General features: G+C 42.2%; 1 protein-coding gene across 3 annotated transcripts in view; it reads right to left on the reverse strand.

Annotated features, from left to right (window-relative positions):
• Positions 1 to 16721, reverse strand: part of LOC103280960 (zinc finger protein 585A) — a 38039-nt gene extending 21318 nt beyond the window's left edge. Inside the window, exons 1-8 of one of the 3 annotated variants that reach the window (XM_062973324.1) lie at positions 16627 to 16721; positions 14513 to 14613; positions 12851 to 13052; positions 12315 to 12468; positions 10986 to 11392; positions 10748 to 10874; positions 7466 to 7582; positions 3709 to 3861 (exon numbers count right to left, since the gene is read on the reverse strand). In XM_062973324.1, coding sequence (XP_062829394.1) covers positions 3709 to 3861; positions 7466 to 7582; positions 10748 to 10874; positions 10986 to 11392; positions 12315 to 12468; positions 12851 to 13052; positions 14513 to 14583 — 1231 coding nt within the window. In that variant the 5' untranslated portion in view covers positions 14584 to 14613; positions 16627 to 16721. Of the gene's footprint in view, positions 1 to 3708; positions 3862 to 7465; positions 7586 to 10747; positions 10875 to 10985; positions 11393 to 12314; positions 12469 to 12850; positions 13053 to 14512; positions 14614 to 16607 lie in introns of all 3 variants that reach the window. The other 2 variants (XM_062973322.1, XM_062973323.1) reach the window with 2 other exon arrangements.
• Positions 16722 to 16726: the final 5 nt, after the last annotated feature.

Consider the following 16726-nt stretch of genomic DNA (forward strand, 5'->3'; position numbering starts at 1 on the left):
AACGATTAATGAGGTTAGAAAGTTCCTACCCTCAGCAGTTTCCCGCTGCGTCCTGAAACTCAGCCAGCTGAAGAATGAATGCAGGAGGGAGGAGCAAGCAAAACACCCGCTCTCGCTTCTTTTGCAAGATCTCAAGAATCAAAACATTGAGGCTTCCCTTCCTGTCAGCTCAAGGAAAAGGTGCGGGTTTTTCCTCTCTTCCCGAGGAAAAACAGCCAGAATCAGCCAGGGCTTTGTGGCTGCTTCTCCTCGGGAGGAGAGGTAAACTCGCGCATGGAGGAAAGTGGCATAGCCTCCGAGGAGAAGCAGCTACGAAGCCCTGGCCGATTCTGGCTGCTCCTCCTTAGGAGGAGAGAAAAACACGCACCTTTTCCTTGAGCTGACAGGAAGGGAAGCCTCAATGTTTTGATTCTTGAGATCTTGCAAAAGAAGCGAGAGCAGTGCTTTGCTTGCTCCTCCCTCCTGCAACCATTCTTCAGCTGGCTGAGTTTCAGGACGTGGCGGGAAACTGCTGAGGGTAGGAACTTTCTAAACTCATTAATCGTTCTGAAAAGTGCCTGATTTTGAATGGGGACTATGTTTAAAAGTACTATTGAAATATGGCTTTCAACTGTATATAATAAATATTTTATCCTATACTTCATTAATTTTTAATTCCAAAACGTAACATACTTTGTGGATAGCCATCGTATTAATGGAACCCACAAATAATCGCATCTGTAAAAGTCAAAACCACAAGTATGGGAGGAGGTCAAGTGTATACAGTTATCCAAGCAATCAACTATTTGAAGCAGGGTTGTTGTGTGTTTTCTGGGCTGTATGGCCCTGTTCCAGAAGTATTCTTTCCTGACGTTTCACCCACATCTATGGCAGGCATCCTTAGAGGTTGTGAGGTTTCAATCTACTGCTCCATGGTGCTCCAGCCCCCAGAGCAGCAGAAAATAAGTTTGCCTGCCCCTCCTTAATGGGACATTCTTTCCAATATTTAAACATGGCCATCATATCCCTTTCTCTCAACCTTTTCTTTCCCAGGCTAAACACATGCAGCTCCCTAAGCTGCTCCTTATAGAGAATTTATGGTTTGCAGACAATTAACCACTTTGGTTGCCCTTCTGTTCTGGCTTGCCAATATCCTAAAACCCCAAAACAAAACAAAAAAAAGGTATTTGCTGATGAATGCAATGCGCAGCAGCAAAAGATGCACTCTTTGTAATGTGCCAAATAGAGTTGCTGCCTGTTTAGAATTCCTTCTTTAAAAACAAAAGTCTAAGCGCATCAAGGATTCCAGCAAAGGAAAATAAAACCTTGGGATGCATCTATGCTGGAAAATAAATCCACTTTAACTTAGTTCAATGTTATGGGATCATGGGGGGGGGGGGGGGCTGTAGTTTTACTAGGTCTTGAGTCTTCTGTTCCAAAGAGCGCAGATGCTTCACCAAACTACAAATCCCAGTATTGCATAGCATTGAGCTCTGACAATTAAATTACAGATGCCATCCCAGAAATAGGAGCTCCAGGTGCAGCCCCAGAAGCAGCTTTCCCTATTGCTTTGGCTTAGCACTGAGATTACTGTATTATGCAAATCTAATGTACACCCTAATTTTGACAAGGTAATTTGGCCAAAAAAGGTGAGTGTTAGATCCGAATAAATACTATATAGAATCATAAAATTTTAGAATCCTAGAGACCTCATAGGCCATCCAGTCCAACCCCATTCTGCCAAGAGGAAGAAAATTCGTATTCAAAGCACCCCCAACAGATGGCCATCCAGCCTCTGTTTAAAAACCTCCAAAGAAGGCTCCTCCACCACATACCGGGGCAGAGAGTTCCACTGCTGAACAGCTCCCACAGTGAGGAAGTTCTTCCTGATGTTCAGGAGGAATCTCCTTTCCTGTAGTTTGAAGCCATGGTTCCGCGTCCTAGTCTCCAGGGCAGCGGAAAACAAGCCTGCTCCCTCCTTCCTATGACTTCCTCTCACATATTTAAATTGCCCACATCACGTCTCCTCTCAGCCTTCATTTCTGCAGGCTAAACATGCCCAGCTCTTTGAGCTGCTCCTCATAGGGTTTGTTCTCCAGACCCTTGATCATTTTAGTTGCCATCCTCTGGACACATTCCAGCTTGTCAACATCTCTCTTAAATTGTGGTGCCCAGAATTGGACAGTCTTTCAGGAGTGGTCTGAGCAAGGCAGAATAGAGGTGTAGCATGACTTCCCTGGGTCTAGACACTAAACTTCTATTTATGCCATTGGCATAAATCCCATTAGCTTTTATATATATCCTTCCATAGTATGGTGTGTGTGTGTGTATCCATCCTTCCAGAATATGGGGTAGGGATAAATGTGTATCTATGTGTGTGTGTATGTGTGTGTGTGTGTGTATATATATACATATACATCCTTCCATAATATGAGGTAGGGATATATGTGTGTGTGTGTGCTTAGTTCTATATACAGTACTAGCTGTGCCCGGCCACGCGTTGCTGTGGCAAAGTGGTGGTGGTATTGGTTAAAAATTGTTGTGTAATTTTTATTTGACGTTATTTGTATTTTTTATTGGTTTTATTGTAATTTATCTTTTTATTTATTATATTTTATTATTTTTTGTATTATTTTTAGTTATTTTCTGTTATTATAGTATTTTATTGTATTAATTTTTAGTGTTTTTAATTATTTTTAGTGTTTTTTATTATTTTTTATTGGGTTGCTAGGAGACCAAGTTGGAGGAGCTTAGCCTTCTAACTGGCAGCAATTGGATAAAAGCAATTATTCCTCTCTCTCTAATTAGGACTTTATTTTTCTTTTATTTTTGTTGTATCAACCTAGAGCCATGGATGATGGGTTGTGTTGTCAAATTTAGAGGTTGGGGGGCCTGTACTTTTGTTGTTTTGTGGGTCGCCGTGATGCCATCACTCTTTTATATATATAGATATACATCCTTCCATAATATGAGGTAGGGGTATATGTGTGTGTGTATGCTTAGTTCTATATACAGTATATAAAAAGGTAAGTCTAGTTGTGTCTGATTCTGAGGGTTGGTGCTCATCTCCATTTCTAAGCCGAAGAGCCGGCATTGTCCATAGACACCTCCAAGGTCATGTGGCCGGCATGGGGTGGGAATACACACACACACACACACCCTTGACTTTACAAGAACAATACTCAACAGGGTACATAAAAAACTATGATCGAAAAGATATGGAAAACATTCAGAACAGAAAGATCGTCACATTGTAGAGGGTTTATACCAGGAAATTATAGAGTCATTGAGTTGGAAGAGACCCCAAGGACCATCTAGTCCAACCCCCTGCCATGCAGGAAAAGCACAATCAAAACACCCCCGACAGATAGCCATCCAGACTCTATTTCAAAGCCTTGCAATCGGCCCATGCGGGTTAGAGAACAACACAGCCTACAGAGAACAAAGACTGTTTCATTACTTTATACCAGGCATGGGCAAACTTGGGCCTTCGGGTGTTTTGGACTTCGACTCCCACAATTCCTGGCCTCAGGCCCCTTCCTTTTCCCCCTCAGCCGCTTAAGCGGCTGAGGGGGAAAAGGAAGGGGCCTGAGGCCAGGAATTGTGGGAGTCGAAGTCCAAAACAACTGGAGGGCCCAAGTATGCCCATGCCTACTTTACACCCTGCTAACTCCTACAAAGCAAAGGCAGACATATGCACGAATCCTAGGAGATGGGAAGAGAAAATACCTGTCAGCTTCCTTCTTCTCTTTTCAGTCGTTTTGTCCCTTTCTCGATCCTCTCCCAGATGTCCAGCATCTCCTTCGGCTCTTCCCACGCTTTTGCCTTCTTCCCAAGAGGACTCAATGGGCTCCCCGTCATCGTCGCTCTGCCACATGTCCGCTGACGAAAGAACCAAAAAAAAGGCGGTTGATGGTTATGGATGCCTTTGAGGTAAACCTCCAATAAGGCCCACTTTGTTGCTCTGGGGCCTTCAGTTTACACAGCTCTATCTCTAAGGCAAAACTCCATGGCAGGCTTCGGCCTAGCGAGAGGGCCCAGGCCAAAAGGTTCAGAACAAAACTCTTTTCCTTCAGTCAGTCTATGACTAAAGGAAAATTCACAAATTCCTCAAGCCATAAACAACAGAACAGCAAAAAAAAGCCTGCTGTATAGATAAACTAGCTGTGCCCTGCCACGCGTTGCTGTGGCCAATTGGAATTGCAGTGAATAGCCTCACTGCTTGAAAGCCTGGCCGTTTTCTACACAGGGTATGCTTGCTAGGCCAGGCTGAATGAGATGTAGTTGCTTCGTGGTTTCCAAAGTCTGGCTTCGAAGCTGCAAGGCTGTTTAGTGTTAATTAAGGTGGGCCACAAAGAGGTTGATATATATGTGGAATAACGTGCAGTGTGGTAGAAAGAACTGTTGTCTGATTGAAGCAGGTGTTGCCATGGATCTCCTTGATTAGCATTGAATAGGCATGCAGCTTCAAGGTCTGCCTGGTTAGTACTTGGAAGAATCCTTTACTGGGACGTGTTAGCTGGGTGTGATTATTTAAGTTGTTTAGCATTGAATGGTCTTGTAGCTTCCAAGCCTGGCTGCTTCCTGCGTGAGGGAATCCTTTGTTGGGAGGTGTTAGCTGGGCCTGGTTGTTTCCTGTGTGGAATTCCCCTGTGTTCTGAGTGTTGTTTATTTAGTGTCCTGATTTTAAAGATTATATTGTTGTGTATTGTTATTAGAGCACAGTAATTATTATACATTATATTGATAATGTTATATGATTTGCCAGGAACAGGATTATATGAGGCCCCTTCGACACAATGGTTTAAAATTCACACTGAAGTGGGGTTTTTTGGTTTTTTTTTTTCTGTGGCCTAGCATGCAGCCTGGCTTTGAAGCTGCAAGGCTGTTTAGTGTCAATCAAGGTGGGTCACAAAGGGGTGCATTCTGGTTTTGGGGGGGGGGGGTTGGCCCCATGGAGGTTAGGGATGTGTAGTTTGTTTGTAAGAACGTAGAGACGTGGATGAGGGGTTGTGTTGTCAATTTTCTAGGTTGGGGGGCCTTTAGTTTTGTTGTTTTGCCCAGTGGAGCGATGCCATTCTCCTTTTATAGATAGATAGATAGATAGATAGATAGATAGATAGATAGATAGATAGATAGATAGATAGATAGACAGACAGACAGACAGACAGATGGTGATCGCATATGTATCCATCCAGCATACGCACACCTACTTTCTCCCTTCTCCAGCTCTGAGAAGACCTACTTCGCAATGTCTCTTTGGACAGGCTCTCTTTCTGGGGCTTTTTCTTTCCTTCCTCCATTTCCCCCATACACCTTCTCCCTCTCTTTCACTCCTTTCTTTCTTCTTCCCTTTTCCCTCTCTCCCTTTCCTTCCTTCTTTCCTTTCCTTCCCTTTCCCTCCTTCCTCCCTCTCCCTTCTTTTTCTTCCCTCTACTCCCTTTCCCTTCTTTTTCTCCTTCCTTCCTTTCCCTTTTCTCCTTCCTTCTTTGCCTTTCTTTCCCCTGCTCTTCCTTTCTTCCCTTTCTTTCCCTTCTTTCCCTTCTTTTTCTACTTCCCTCCCTTTCTTTCCTTTTTCTTTCCTTCCTCCTTCATTCCCTTCCTTTTTACTTCTTTTTCTCTTCCTTCCTCCTTCCTTCCCTCCCTTTCTTCCCCTTCTTTTTCTCCTTCCTTCCTCCCTTTTCTGCTTCCTTTCTATCCCTTTTCTCCTTCCTTTTTCTTTCCTTCCTCCTTCATTCCCTTCCTTTTTACTTTTTTCTCTTCCTTCCTCCTTCCTTTCTTCCCTCCCTTTCTTCCCCTTCTTTTTCTCCTTCCTTCTTTCCCTCCCTTTCTCTCCTTCCTTCCTTCCTTCCTTCCTTCCTTCCTTCCTTCCTTCCTTCCTTCCTTTTTCTCCCTTTCTTTCTTCCCGCCCTCCCTCCCCTCTTTCTCTCTCTTCTTTTTCTCCTTCCTTCCCTTCTTTTTTCCCCTTCCTTCCTTCCTTCCTTCCTTCCCCTCATACACATCACCTGCTTCACCCCCTTTCTTTCTTGATGATATCATAGAGGCAGAGCCGGCCCTAGGTATTTTTCAAGTGTAGGCGAACAGAATTTTGGCACCCCCCCCCCCCCCAACCCAATCACAGAAAAATAAACGCGTTGGATAAGAGAAAATGTTGGATAATAAGGAATGATTAAGGAAAAGCCTATTAAACATCAAATTACATTATGATTTTACAAATTAAGCATCAAAACATCATGTTTTACAACAAATCAATAGAAAAAGCAGTTCAGTACATGGTAATGTTATGTAGGAATTACTATATTTGCGAATTTAGCACTAAACATTGAACAGGGATATAGGGCAGTGTGGACTTAGATAACCCAGATAGCCCTCAGTATTAAAAAAAACCTCTAAAATCAGAACAATAAATAAAGAACAACACTCTGAAAACAGGGGAAATCCAGACAGTAAACAATCAGGGACAGCTAACACCTCCCAAAAAAAAAATTCTTCCAGGCAAGAAGAAGCCAGGCCTTGAAGCCACAGGGCCATTAAATGCTAATCAAGGTGATTAATTACAACATTCACACCTGCTTCAAAGAAGAGTTCTTTCTCCCACACTGGACCTTCTACAGATATATAAACCCCACATACCTAGCTTCCAAGTTCCCACAGACCTCACAATCTCTGAAGGCCCCAAAGGTGGGCTCGCATGGTGCGAAGGCGGGCTCGCGCCTGCCGTAAGGCCCTGCGCGGCCGCCGGGAGACCCAGCATGGCTGCCGGAAGGCCCGAAGGAGAAGGAGGCGGAGAGTGGCGCCTCGGGGGTGCTTCGAATGTGATTTCCTGCTTCTTGGCAGGGGGTTGGACTGGATGGCCCATGAGGTCTCTTCCAACTCTACTATTCTATGATTCCATGAAATCAAATAATGATAATGATGAGTCTGTGTAGCCCAAATCCATCAAATCAAGGTACAAATGGACAAACCAACATACAGTAGGGTCTCACTTATCCAACACTCGCTTATCCAACTTTCTGGATTATCCAACACATTTTTGTAGTCAATGTTTTCAATATATCATGATATTTTGGTGCTAAATTCGTAAATACAGTAATTACAATATAACATTACTGCATATTGAACTACATTTTCTGTCAAATTTGTTGTATAACATGATGTTTTAGTGCTTAATTTGTAAAATCATAACCTAATTTAATGTTTAATAGGCTTTTTCTTAATCTCTCCTTATTATCCAACATATTTGCTTATCCAACGTTCTGCTGGCCCATTTACGTTGGATAAGCGAGACTCTACTGTACATACATACTCTGAATAATATATATCTAGATACACATGCACATGTATAAACACACACTGTACACACATATATGTATTTTCCCCACCTTTACTCTAAACAGTACACAACACCATACTGGTTGTCTTATGGGGGTCACAAAATAACCTGTTCCTTTTTCCTGGTTTCCTTAAGCATATCCACAATACTCACTTTCCACAACCTCAATTACAGAGGAAATGTCTTCTGGGATTATTCCTTCTTCGGACGCAAGGACCTCCGTCTGAACGGTCTCTATGTGACTCACTGTTTCTATCACAGGGTCACTTTCTGCTGGAAAAAAGAGGGGGGGGGGAACAGGGCAAGGGGAAGGTTTTTAAAATTAGGTTTTAATGCATTTTGATATTATGATTATTTATTTATACCCCGCCTTTCTCCTCATGGGAACTCAAGGCAGCTAACAATCCCACACTTTGTTCATAGTTTTAAAAGTGCAATACAACAATTAAAAAATTAATAAATCATACAGTGTGGATTAAGGTAAAAAAAAAACAGATCAAAGTATCATAAATATACTTAACATAGTCTTTAAAATTTACAATATTTTAATGTTTCATGGTTTTAATGACACAAAGGGGTTGACTTTTATCTATAGAATGGGTTGGGTACCTAGCATAAGGTTGTGGATTAACTACAACTGACATCACTCTAGGTTCACCTCAAGAAATTCCATCAGTACTTAAAGTTTGTTATGTTGGGCAAGTTTGTTCTGGTGGGGTTCAGTGTGCTCTCTGGCTGTAGGGTAAGCTACAACTCTCACTATGGTGAGTCAGTCTCCTCAAACCCCTCCAGTAAGTGAGTTAGTTATGAGGGTTTTGTGTGCCAAGTTTGGTCATGGTCTATCATCGGTGGAGGTCAGAGTTTCCCTGGTTGTGGGTGAGCTACAACTCCCAGAAAGGAAGTTCAGCCCCCCCCCACCCACCCAAAACCCTCCAGTAATCAAATTTCAGCATATCAGGTATGTGTGCCAAGTTTGGTCCAGATCCATCTTTGGTGGAGTTTAGAGTGCTCATTGATTGTAGGCGAACTATAAATCCCAGTACCTACAACTCCAAAATGTCCAAGCCAATTCCTCTCAAAACCACCAGTATTCAAATTTGGGCATATCAGGTATGCATGTCAAGTTTGGTCCAGTTCCATCATTGTTTGGGTTCACAGTGTACTCTGGATGTAGGTAAACTACAACTCCTATAAAGCCCTCCAAAGACTGCCAGTATTTTTTCTTGGTCATGGGGGTTCTGTGTGCCAAGTTAGTTTCAGGTTCATTGTTGATGGGGTTTAGAGTGCTCTTAGATTGCAGTTGAACTATACATCCTAGTACCTACAACTCCTATAAATCATGGTGAATTCTCCCCAAACATCTCTAGTATATTCAGTTACTGATCAATTCCTCTGTTTGCTGTGTGCCATAGAAAAAATAGGAAAGGGTTAAGGGAGAGGCAGTGGGTGGGGTCATGCAAATTCCACACCAATTAAGAGAATAAGAAATACTGGGATGCCTGTGATGGAGGAAACACATAAAATCTAGGATGAAATTGTCCCCGTATGAAAGCCTTCACTTGGGTGGAGAGCAGTACGGTGTTTGTGGAGGACAATGGCAGGGCTCTTGTACATGTTCAAAGCACACACTGTAACCTGCAATGTCATTGGAGGGAGGGCCATTGGTGTCTCCTGCATAGTGGAAGCTAGAGCTATTTGTGGAATTGGGAGCCTTTTTGTAGACGTGGACACCCCAGCCACACACACATACATATATTCACTTTTATTATGTGCATGTGTATGTATATATGTATATGTGTTTGTGTGTGTGTGTGTATATATGGGGGTCAATTTTCCATTTGACACCTAATAATACATAAACTGACCAGGAATTAAGGAAAGAAAAAGAAGGAAGAGATAAAGGAGGAAAAAAGGAAGGGAGGGACAATAGAGAAAAGAAGGAAGAAAGGCAGGGAGGAACATGGCAAGGAAGAAAATAAGCAACTTAAATTTAAGAAAGTGAAATCTGCTTACTCTTCTCTTTTGTTTTGTGTTGGAGATTATACAAATAACCCTTACAATGTCTGCACTTAACCATTTACATCCCACCTCTATGCTTATAAGCAACCCAAAGTTGCTGACAGTGTGGTTCAAAACAATAAAAGCAGCCTTAGGTTGGAAAGAGCACAGGAAATTGATACTTTAAAAATGGTATGACTACTTATCAGATGATATGCTCCAAGATTACATCACTGAAAAGAGAATGAAATATATGAATGGACATCCTAAGAAGAACTGGGAGTTGAAAGGGCTTATAGCCAGAGTAAAAGGGAAAGGAAAATACAAGGAACTGAACCAGACCATCTTCATGGGCTGCAGTGGCGCAATGGGTTAAACCCTTGTGCTGCTGAACTGCTGACCTGAAGGTTGGCAGTTTGAATCTACGGAACGGGGTGAGCTCCCGCTGTCATTCCTAGCTCCTGTCAACCCAGCTGTTCAAAAACATGCAAATGTGGGTAGATCAATAGGTACTGCTTCAGCAGAAAAAGGTAAAAGACGCTCCAAGCAGTCATGATGGTTACATGACCAGGAGGTGACAAAACAGGTTCCTTTGTTTGGAAATGGAGAAGAGTACCTTCCCCTCAGCCAGAGATGAGGAGCCAGAAATGAAAGGAGAAGCCTTTGGCTTTGTTTGTGTTGTGTGTCTCATTCTATGTTATTGTAAAAAGGCATTGTCTGTATCTGCTTTATATACTGTAATCCACTCTTAGACCCTTCGGGGAGAAGGGCAGAATATAAATAGAGTATATTGTTATTTTTTATCATTATTATTATTCATGATTTAACAAATAATACAGGGAAAGGAGGAAGAGGGAGGGTGGAAAATTGGGTAGGTATAAGTAGTAGATAAGGACAGAATGGTAAAGGATAGGAAAACAGGAATCATCAGAATGGTATGGATTTTTTTTTGTAAAGGCAACTGTGACAATGGCATATTTTACTTATATAACCATACACACAATATACAGGTAAACGGCCAATACAGGTAAATTGCAAAACTAAAAAAACACACACACAATCAAATTACATACACACATTTTGAACAATGAGTAAAAAAAAATTAAACGGAATTGGGAGAGTAAAAATATAGCTTCTGGTCATGTGCTTTCATTCCCGAATTATGGCAACTCTAAGGCAAACCAATCACTGGTTTTCTGAGGCTGAGAGGATGTGACTCGACTAAGATCACCAAGTAGGATTGCATGGCCGAGTAGGGAGATTTGTCCTAAGTATGGAAGAACAAGAAATACTTTTTCTTTAAAATGTTTTAAGTTTTTGTCAAATATGTTGTGTCGTTGTTTCGGGCTTGTCCCTGTTGTGAGCCGCCCCGGGTCCCTTTGGGGAGATGGGGCGGGATATAAAAATAAAGTTTATTATTATTATTATTTTACTTACTCCTTGAGTTGGCCACTCCAGGACCACTTCTAATAACTCCCATGAACACTGGGGAATGCAGAGTACTTGAGGAACCCTCCTTTGACATGGAGAAATTGGGCACTGCTTTTGCCAATGGTTGCTGCACCTAGAACAAGGGAAAAGGTGTAGAAGGATTAGGAAGAGGACTTCTGCAGGTCCCGGATGTTCTTGGTCCATTTGGTCACCCTGAACCCAAACCAGGGGGAAACGCTCTCACCTCCTGCCCTTGCTGGCCCTTCAGGAAGTCCTCTGCCAGGGCCACAGCATGGTCACAATTTACCGGTCCCTTTCCCTTGACATGGCCTTGCATTTCCTGAGGCAGGATGGCCAAGAATTGCTCCAGGATCACCAGCTCCAGCATCTGCAGCTTGGTGTTCTTCCCAGGCTTCAGCCATTGGTGGCAAAGGTCCCAGAGATGGCTGCAAGCCATGCGGGGACCTTCAGCCTCTTGGTAGCAGAAACGCCGGAAATTCTGGCGCTCGGCTTCTGGGTTGAATATGAGTTCCTTTGGGATGGCTTCCTTTGTCATTTCCGTGCATTCTCCCAAAGGCGGGTTCTGTTGGAGAGGAGGGCTTTGGCTGGCTGCACTTGGGCCCTCTTCCTGGGTAACGTCAAGATCTGAACCTAAAAGGAGAAAAATCACATGGATCAAAGAGGATACAGAAATCCTGCAAGATGAGAAGCATTTTCTCCAGAATAAGCAAAACTTTCATTCTGGGCTCCTTTCCTACATTCTGCATCATTGTCCTATCCTTCTGGCTAAACAATATACTGAATTTACCCATTCATTCTTTAACTAGGAATCTGTAATTATGGATGCATCTACACTGTAGAATGAAGGCAGTTTGACATTACTTCAAATGCTCTGGAATAATGGGAGTTGTAGTTTGGTGAGGCTCCAGCACCCTTGGAAGGCTAGAGACCCCACATCTCCCAGGACTACATATCAGTAAGCCATTACAGTGAAAATGATGTCAAATTGCATTAATTCTACCATGCAGATGCACCCTATGTCAAGTTATGGAATTTTTGTGTAAGTTACAGTATGTAACTTTTTTTAAAAAAATGTTCCTGGTTTGAAAGTGTTATTTTGCAGGCCTTACTTTGAAAGTAGTTGTTTTGCTCCAGAAACTTTGTTTCTGTGGCTGCCACAAACTATGTTGAATTGGTTGAGACTCGATGAGATATTCTTTGAAAAAGTATAGCAAAATGTGTTGCACAATGTCCCCCCAAAAAAACAAAGTTTTTGCAGTTTAATAAACATTTTCCATGTTTTATGATAGAACCAATTAGAAAATTACATATATAACCCAGAAACAAAAAAATCATGTTACATAGTGTTATCTGTGAATTTTAATCTTAAATTTTATTAGTACGTGTCAATCTCTGTTCTGTGTATTTCAATATATACATTTTACTCAAGTTATATTTTGTCTGTGCATTTTAACCATGTTGTAACCCACACTGAGATGTGAGGGGAGGCAGGTAACAAATAAAATCTAATTATCATCATCATCATCATCATCATCATCATCAGCCAAGTTACCTGAACTTTTTAGGAGAGAATAGGAATGTTCCAGTCCCACAACATCATTTTCAAGGGAGGGCTTTTCCATTTCACTCTCTTTGGTTTGCAATGGGTCGCTTGGGAGAAACTCAGGAAGATTAAGGCTGGGGACAGAGGGTTTCTTTTTACTGCTCTGTAAGAGAAGTTAAACACATGACATCCTGGGTGAAGCAAACATGGCATAATTGGGGATGTAGAAAATCTTCCATTTTTAAATATGAATATTTTCTTTTAAAGGGAGAACAGGTGGAGTATTCATTACTCAAAATGCTTTGGGCCAGAAGTGGATGGGAGTTTTTCAGATTCTGGAATACAGTCAACACTCCACATTTGTTTGGATTCAGGCCTGGGCAAACCTCGGTCCTTCAGATGTTTTGGAGTTCAACTCCCACAATTCCTAACAGCTGGTAGGCTGTGAGGAATTGTGAGAATAGTAGTCCAAAACACCTGGAGGACCAAAGTTTGCCCATGCCTGTAGACCCATGCTTTAGCATGGTCCTTTAAGCCCTAGGTACCTTCTTCTGCCGTTCGGGTATATTAAACACCACAGGAATCGCTTCTGGCTTCAAGTATCGCCTGCCCGAAGCCACGTTTTCAAGGTAATCTGACCTACGAAAATGTTCAGAGCAGATGACATGGTGTCGTGTTGGAATGAAGTTCTTGCGCTGGATGTTGCAGACCCACTTTTTCAACAGATCCTTTTTCCCAAGAGGAAACCTACGGAAAAGTTACATATGGCATTTATTTTCCACAGATACAACACTTAGAGGAGGACCACAGGGTTGAAAATGAAATGGGTTTTAGAAGTGCTAAGCTCTCTGTCCAGCAATTGCCCAAGAATTAACCCCTAATTATTTTACACAGAGGCCAGATGGCCATCTATCAGGGGTGCTTAGATTGTGTGTTCCCGCATTGCAGAATGGGGTTGGACTGGATGGTCCCTGGGGGTCTCTTCCAACTCTATGAGTCCATTCATTTAATAAAAAACAAAAGGTGGCGATGGGACTGCTTTGCAAAACAATGCTGGGCTATTATTATTATTATTATTATTATTATTATGAGATACACAACAAGATTAATACACAGCAAGATCATGATGCTGGCTGTTGTATTGGATTACACATCGGACACTTCCCAAGTGTCTAGGACTATGTGATGTATTGGCGAATAATGCGTGCAGATCCGAGTAGGGTGGCCTTTTGCAGCTACAGATGGTGATTTTGTCAGCACTGATTGTTTTCAAGTGCTGGCCAAGGTCTTCAGGCACTGCACCCAGTGTGTCTATCACTGGGACCACCTTTACTGGCTTTTGCCAGAGTCTTTGCAGTTGGATCTTTAGAGCCTCATATTGCTCAGTTTTTCCAGTTGCTCCTCATTGATTCTGCTGTCACTTGGGATTGCAATGTTGACGATCCATACTTTGTTTTTTAACTCGATTGAGATTGCAGGAGTATTGTGCTCCAAAACCTTGTCAGTCTGAATTCAGAAGTCCCAGAGTAGTTTGACGTGTTCATTTTCTGTATTATTATTATTACTACTACCATACTACTAATACTATTATTGTATTTACTTATACCCTGCTTTATCACTTCCGAGGGAGTCTCAAAGAGGTCTTCTACAAATTGTCCTTCTTAGGAGGCAAGTAAGAGTTAATGTGGTATAATGGTTTGCATATAGGACGAGTCTGGGCCCCATCAACACTGACCTATAATCCAGTTCAAAGCAAATAATCTGGATTTAGAAACTGGATTATGTGTATATAGAAACCTGGGAGAGTAGGGCTTGTATTCTCATTAAGCTATGGAAACTCAATTGAAAGTGGAAGGCAGGCAATGGCAAACCCCTCTGAACAAATCTGGTACAGAAAACCCCATGGTAGGGTCACCAGAAATCAGAAACCATTTGAAGACACTTAAAAACAAAGTATACAGTCAAGCACCCATGACTGATTGCTAAGGTCTGGTTTTTGCATAGACCAGATGAGGGTCTCACCTGAAATAATCGTGTTCTGGCACAGAATTCAAAAAAAGGATATTGACAAGATGGAACATATCCAGAGAAGGGAGACCAAAAGGTTTGGAAACCAAGCTTTATGAGCTGGGTATGTTTAGCCTGGAAAAAAAGAAGGTTAAGAGGAGACATGGTAGAGACCACAAATGTAAAATCGAGGAACTTACCTGTGGAATGAAATATTGTTGCCGAGGGTGAATTTGTTGTTGCAGTTTATTGCACAGCACGATTTCACCATGACTGTGTGCTTGCAAAAGCCCCCCAAGGACTGCAAAGGAGAGAAACAAGGGCTGTTAACAACGGCCACTTCCACATAGCTGAATAAAATCCCACATTTTCTGCTTTGAACTGGAATATATGGCAGTGTGGATTCAGATAACCCAGTTCAAAACTGATATTGTGGGATTTTCTGCCTTGGTATTCTGAGTTATTTGGCTGTGTGGAAAGGCCCAACAGCAGTGCAATAAAATGTTACAGAATAGAGTTTCAAGGTCTAAGTCAGGGGTCCCCAAACTTTTTAAACAGGGGGGCCAGTTCATGATCCTTCAGACCGTTGGAGGGGCGGACTATAGTGGGCCGAGCAATAATAATAATAATAATGAATAATAATAATAACAATAATAACAACAACAACAACAACAACAATAAAAAGAGGGTTGGAAGAGACCTCTTGGGCCATTTAGTCCAACCCCCTTCAGCCTCGTGCATCAAAAGCACAAGCAAAACATCCCTGACAGATGGCCACCCAGCCTCAATGTTAATAATAATAATAATAATTCTCAATTGAAAGACAAAGTATGGATTGTCGATGTTGCAATCCCAGGGGACAGCAAGATTGAGGAGAAACAGTTGGAAAAGCTGACACAATATGAGGATTTAAAGATCGAACTGCAAAGACTCGGGCACAAGCCAATCAAGGTGGTCCCAGTGGTGATCGGCACACTGACTGCAGTGCCTAAAGACCTTGGCCTGCACTTAAACACAATCGGCACTGACAAAATTACCATCTGTCAGCTGCAGAAGGCCACCTTACTTGGATCTGCCCACATTATTCACCGATACATCACACAGCCCTAGACACTTGGGAAGTGTCCGACGTGTGATCCAATACAACAGCCAGCAGAATGTCTGCTGTGGACTCATCTTGTTGCGTTTCAAATAATAATAATAATAATTGACTAATTACGATCTGCCAAATGCAAAAGGCCACCCTACTGGGATCTGAAAATATATCACACAGTCCTAAACGCTTGGGAAGTGTGCAACTTGTGATTTTGTGAAACGAAATCCAGCATATCTATCTTGTTTGCTGTGTCATAATATAATAATAATAATAATAATAATAATAATAATAATAATAAGGGTTGTAAGAGAAGAAGAGACTCCTTAGGTCATTTAGCCCAACCCCCTTCTGCCCTTGTGCCATGGGGGCCGGATAAATGGCTTCGATGGGCCGCATCCGGCCCCCGGGCCTTAGTTTGGGGACCCCTGGTCTAAGTTATGCCATTCTATCCTGTCTGATGATCAGATACAGTCATTTAGCATCACCTTGGGTACATCTAATTCAAATAAGTACAACATTTCAGCCTTAATAGACCTGTCGCTTTAACAACGTGTCACCGCTGACACGTTTTTATCTATTTCTGTAAACCGCTCCGAGCCAAATTGGGAGTAGCGGTATACAAGTCCAATAAATAAATAAATAAATAAATAATGATGGGTTGCCACTCTTAGCATTCCCCTTTCTTAAAGAAGCTAGCTGGGGATGCTGGGAGAGGCAATCTCACAGCAAGCTGCAATCCCATAGCAAAACTCCCATCCTTGGATTAATTCAAAAAGCAAAAGCTGTCAATCTTGAAAAGGCCTGTTGCCTACTCAGTGTGTTGCTCTATTGCCACTCTTAGCATTCCCCTTTCTTAGAGAAGCTAGCTGGGGATGCTGGGAGATGCAATCCCACAACAAGCTGCAATCCCATAGCAAAACTCCCATCCTTGGATTAATTCAAAAAGCAAAAGCTGTCTATCTTAAAAAGGCCTGTTGCCTATTCAACTCTATTGCCACTCTCAGCACTCCCTTTCCATAGAGAAGCTGTCTGTGGATGCTGGGACCTGCAATCCAATAGTGAAAACGCCCATGCTTGGGTAACTCGAAAACAAATGCACAAGCCACGCTTTCCAAAGTCTTTAACAACACTACAAATGGGCTTCAAACCCTATAGAAATACGCCATGCAGTTTGTAAATCCAACTCAATTAAGGCCTACCTATGGATAAATAAAATACCTTTCACTGCACTCCCTCCATTCACCACCATCATCCGCTCCCTCCTCCTTGGCCAGGAAATACAACCTCTCTTCCTTTGGCCAAGAGCCAAAAAACAAAA

The sequence above is a fragment of the Anolis carolinensis genome, chromosome 2 (genome assembly GCF_035594765.1).
Source record: "Anolis carolinensis isolate JA03-04 chromosome 2, rAnoCar3.1.pri, whole genome shotgun sequence".
Lineage (NCBI taxonomy): Eukaryota > Metazoa > Chordata > Lepidosauria > Squamata > Dactyloidae > Anolis > Anolis carolinensis.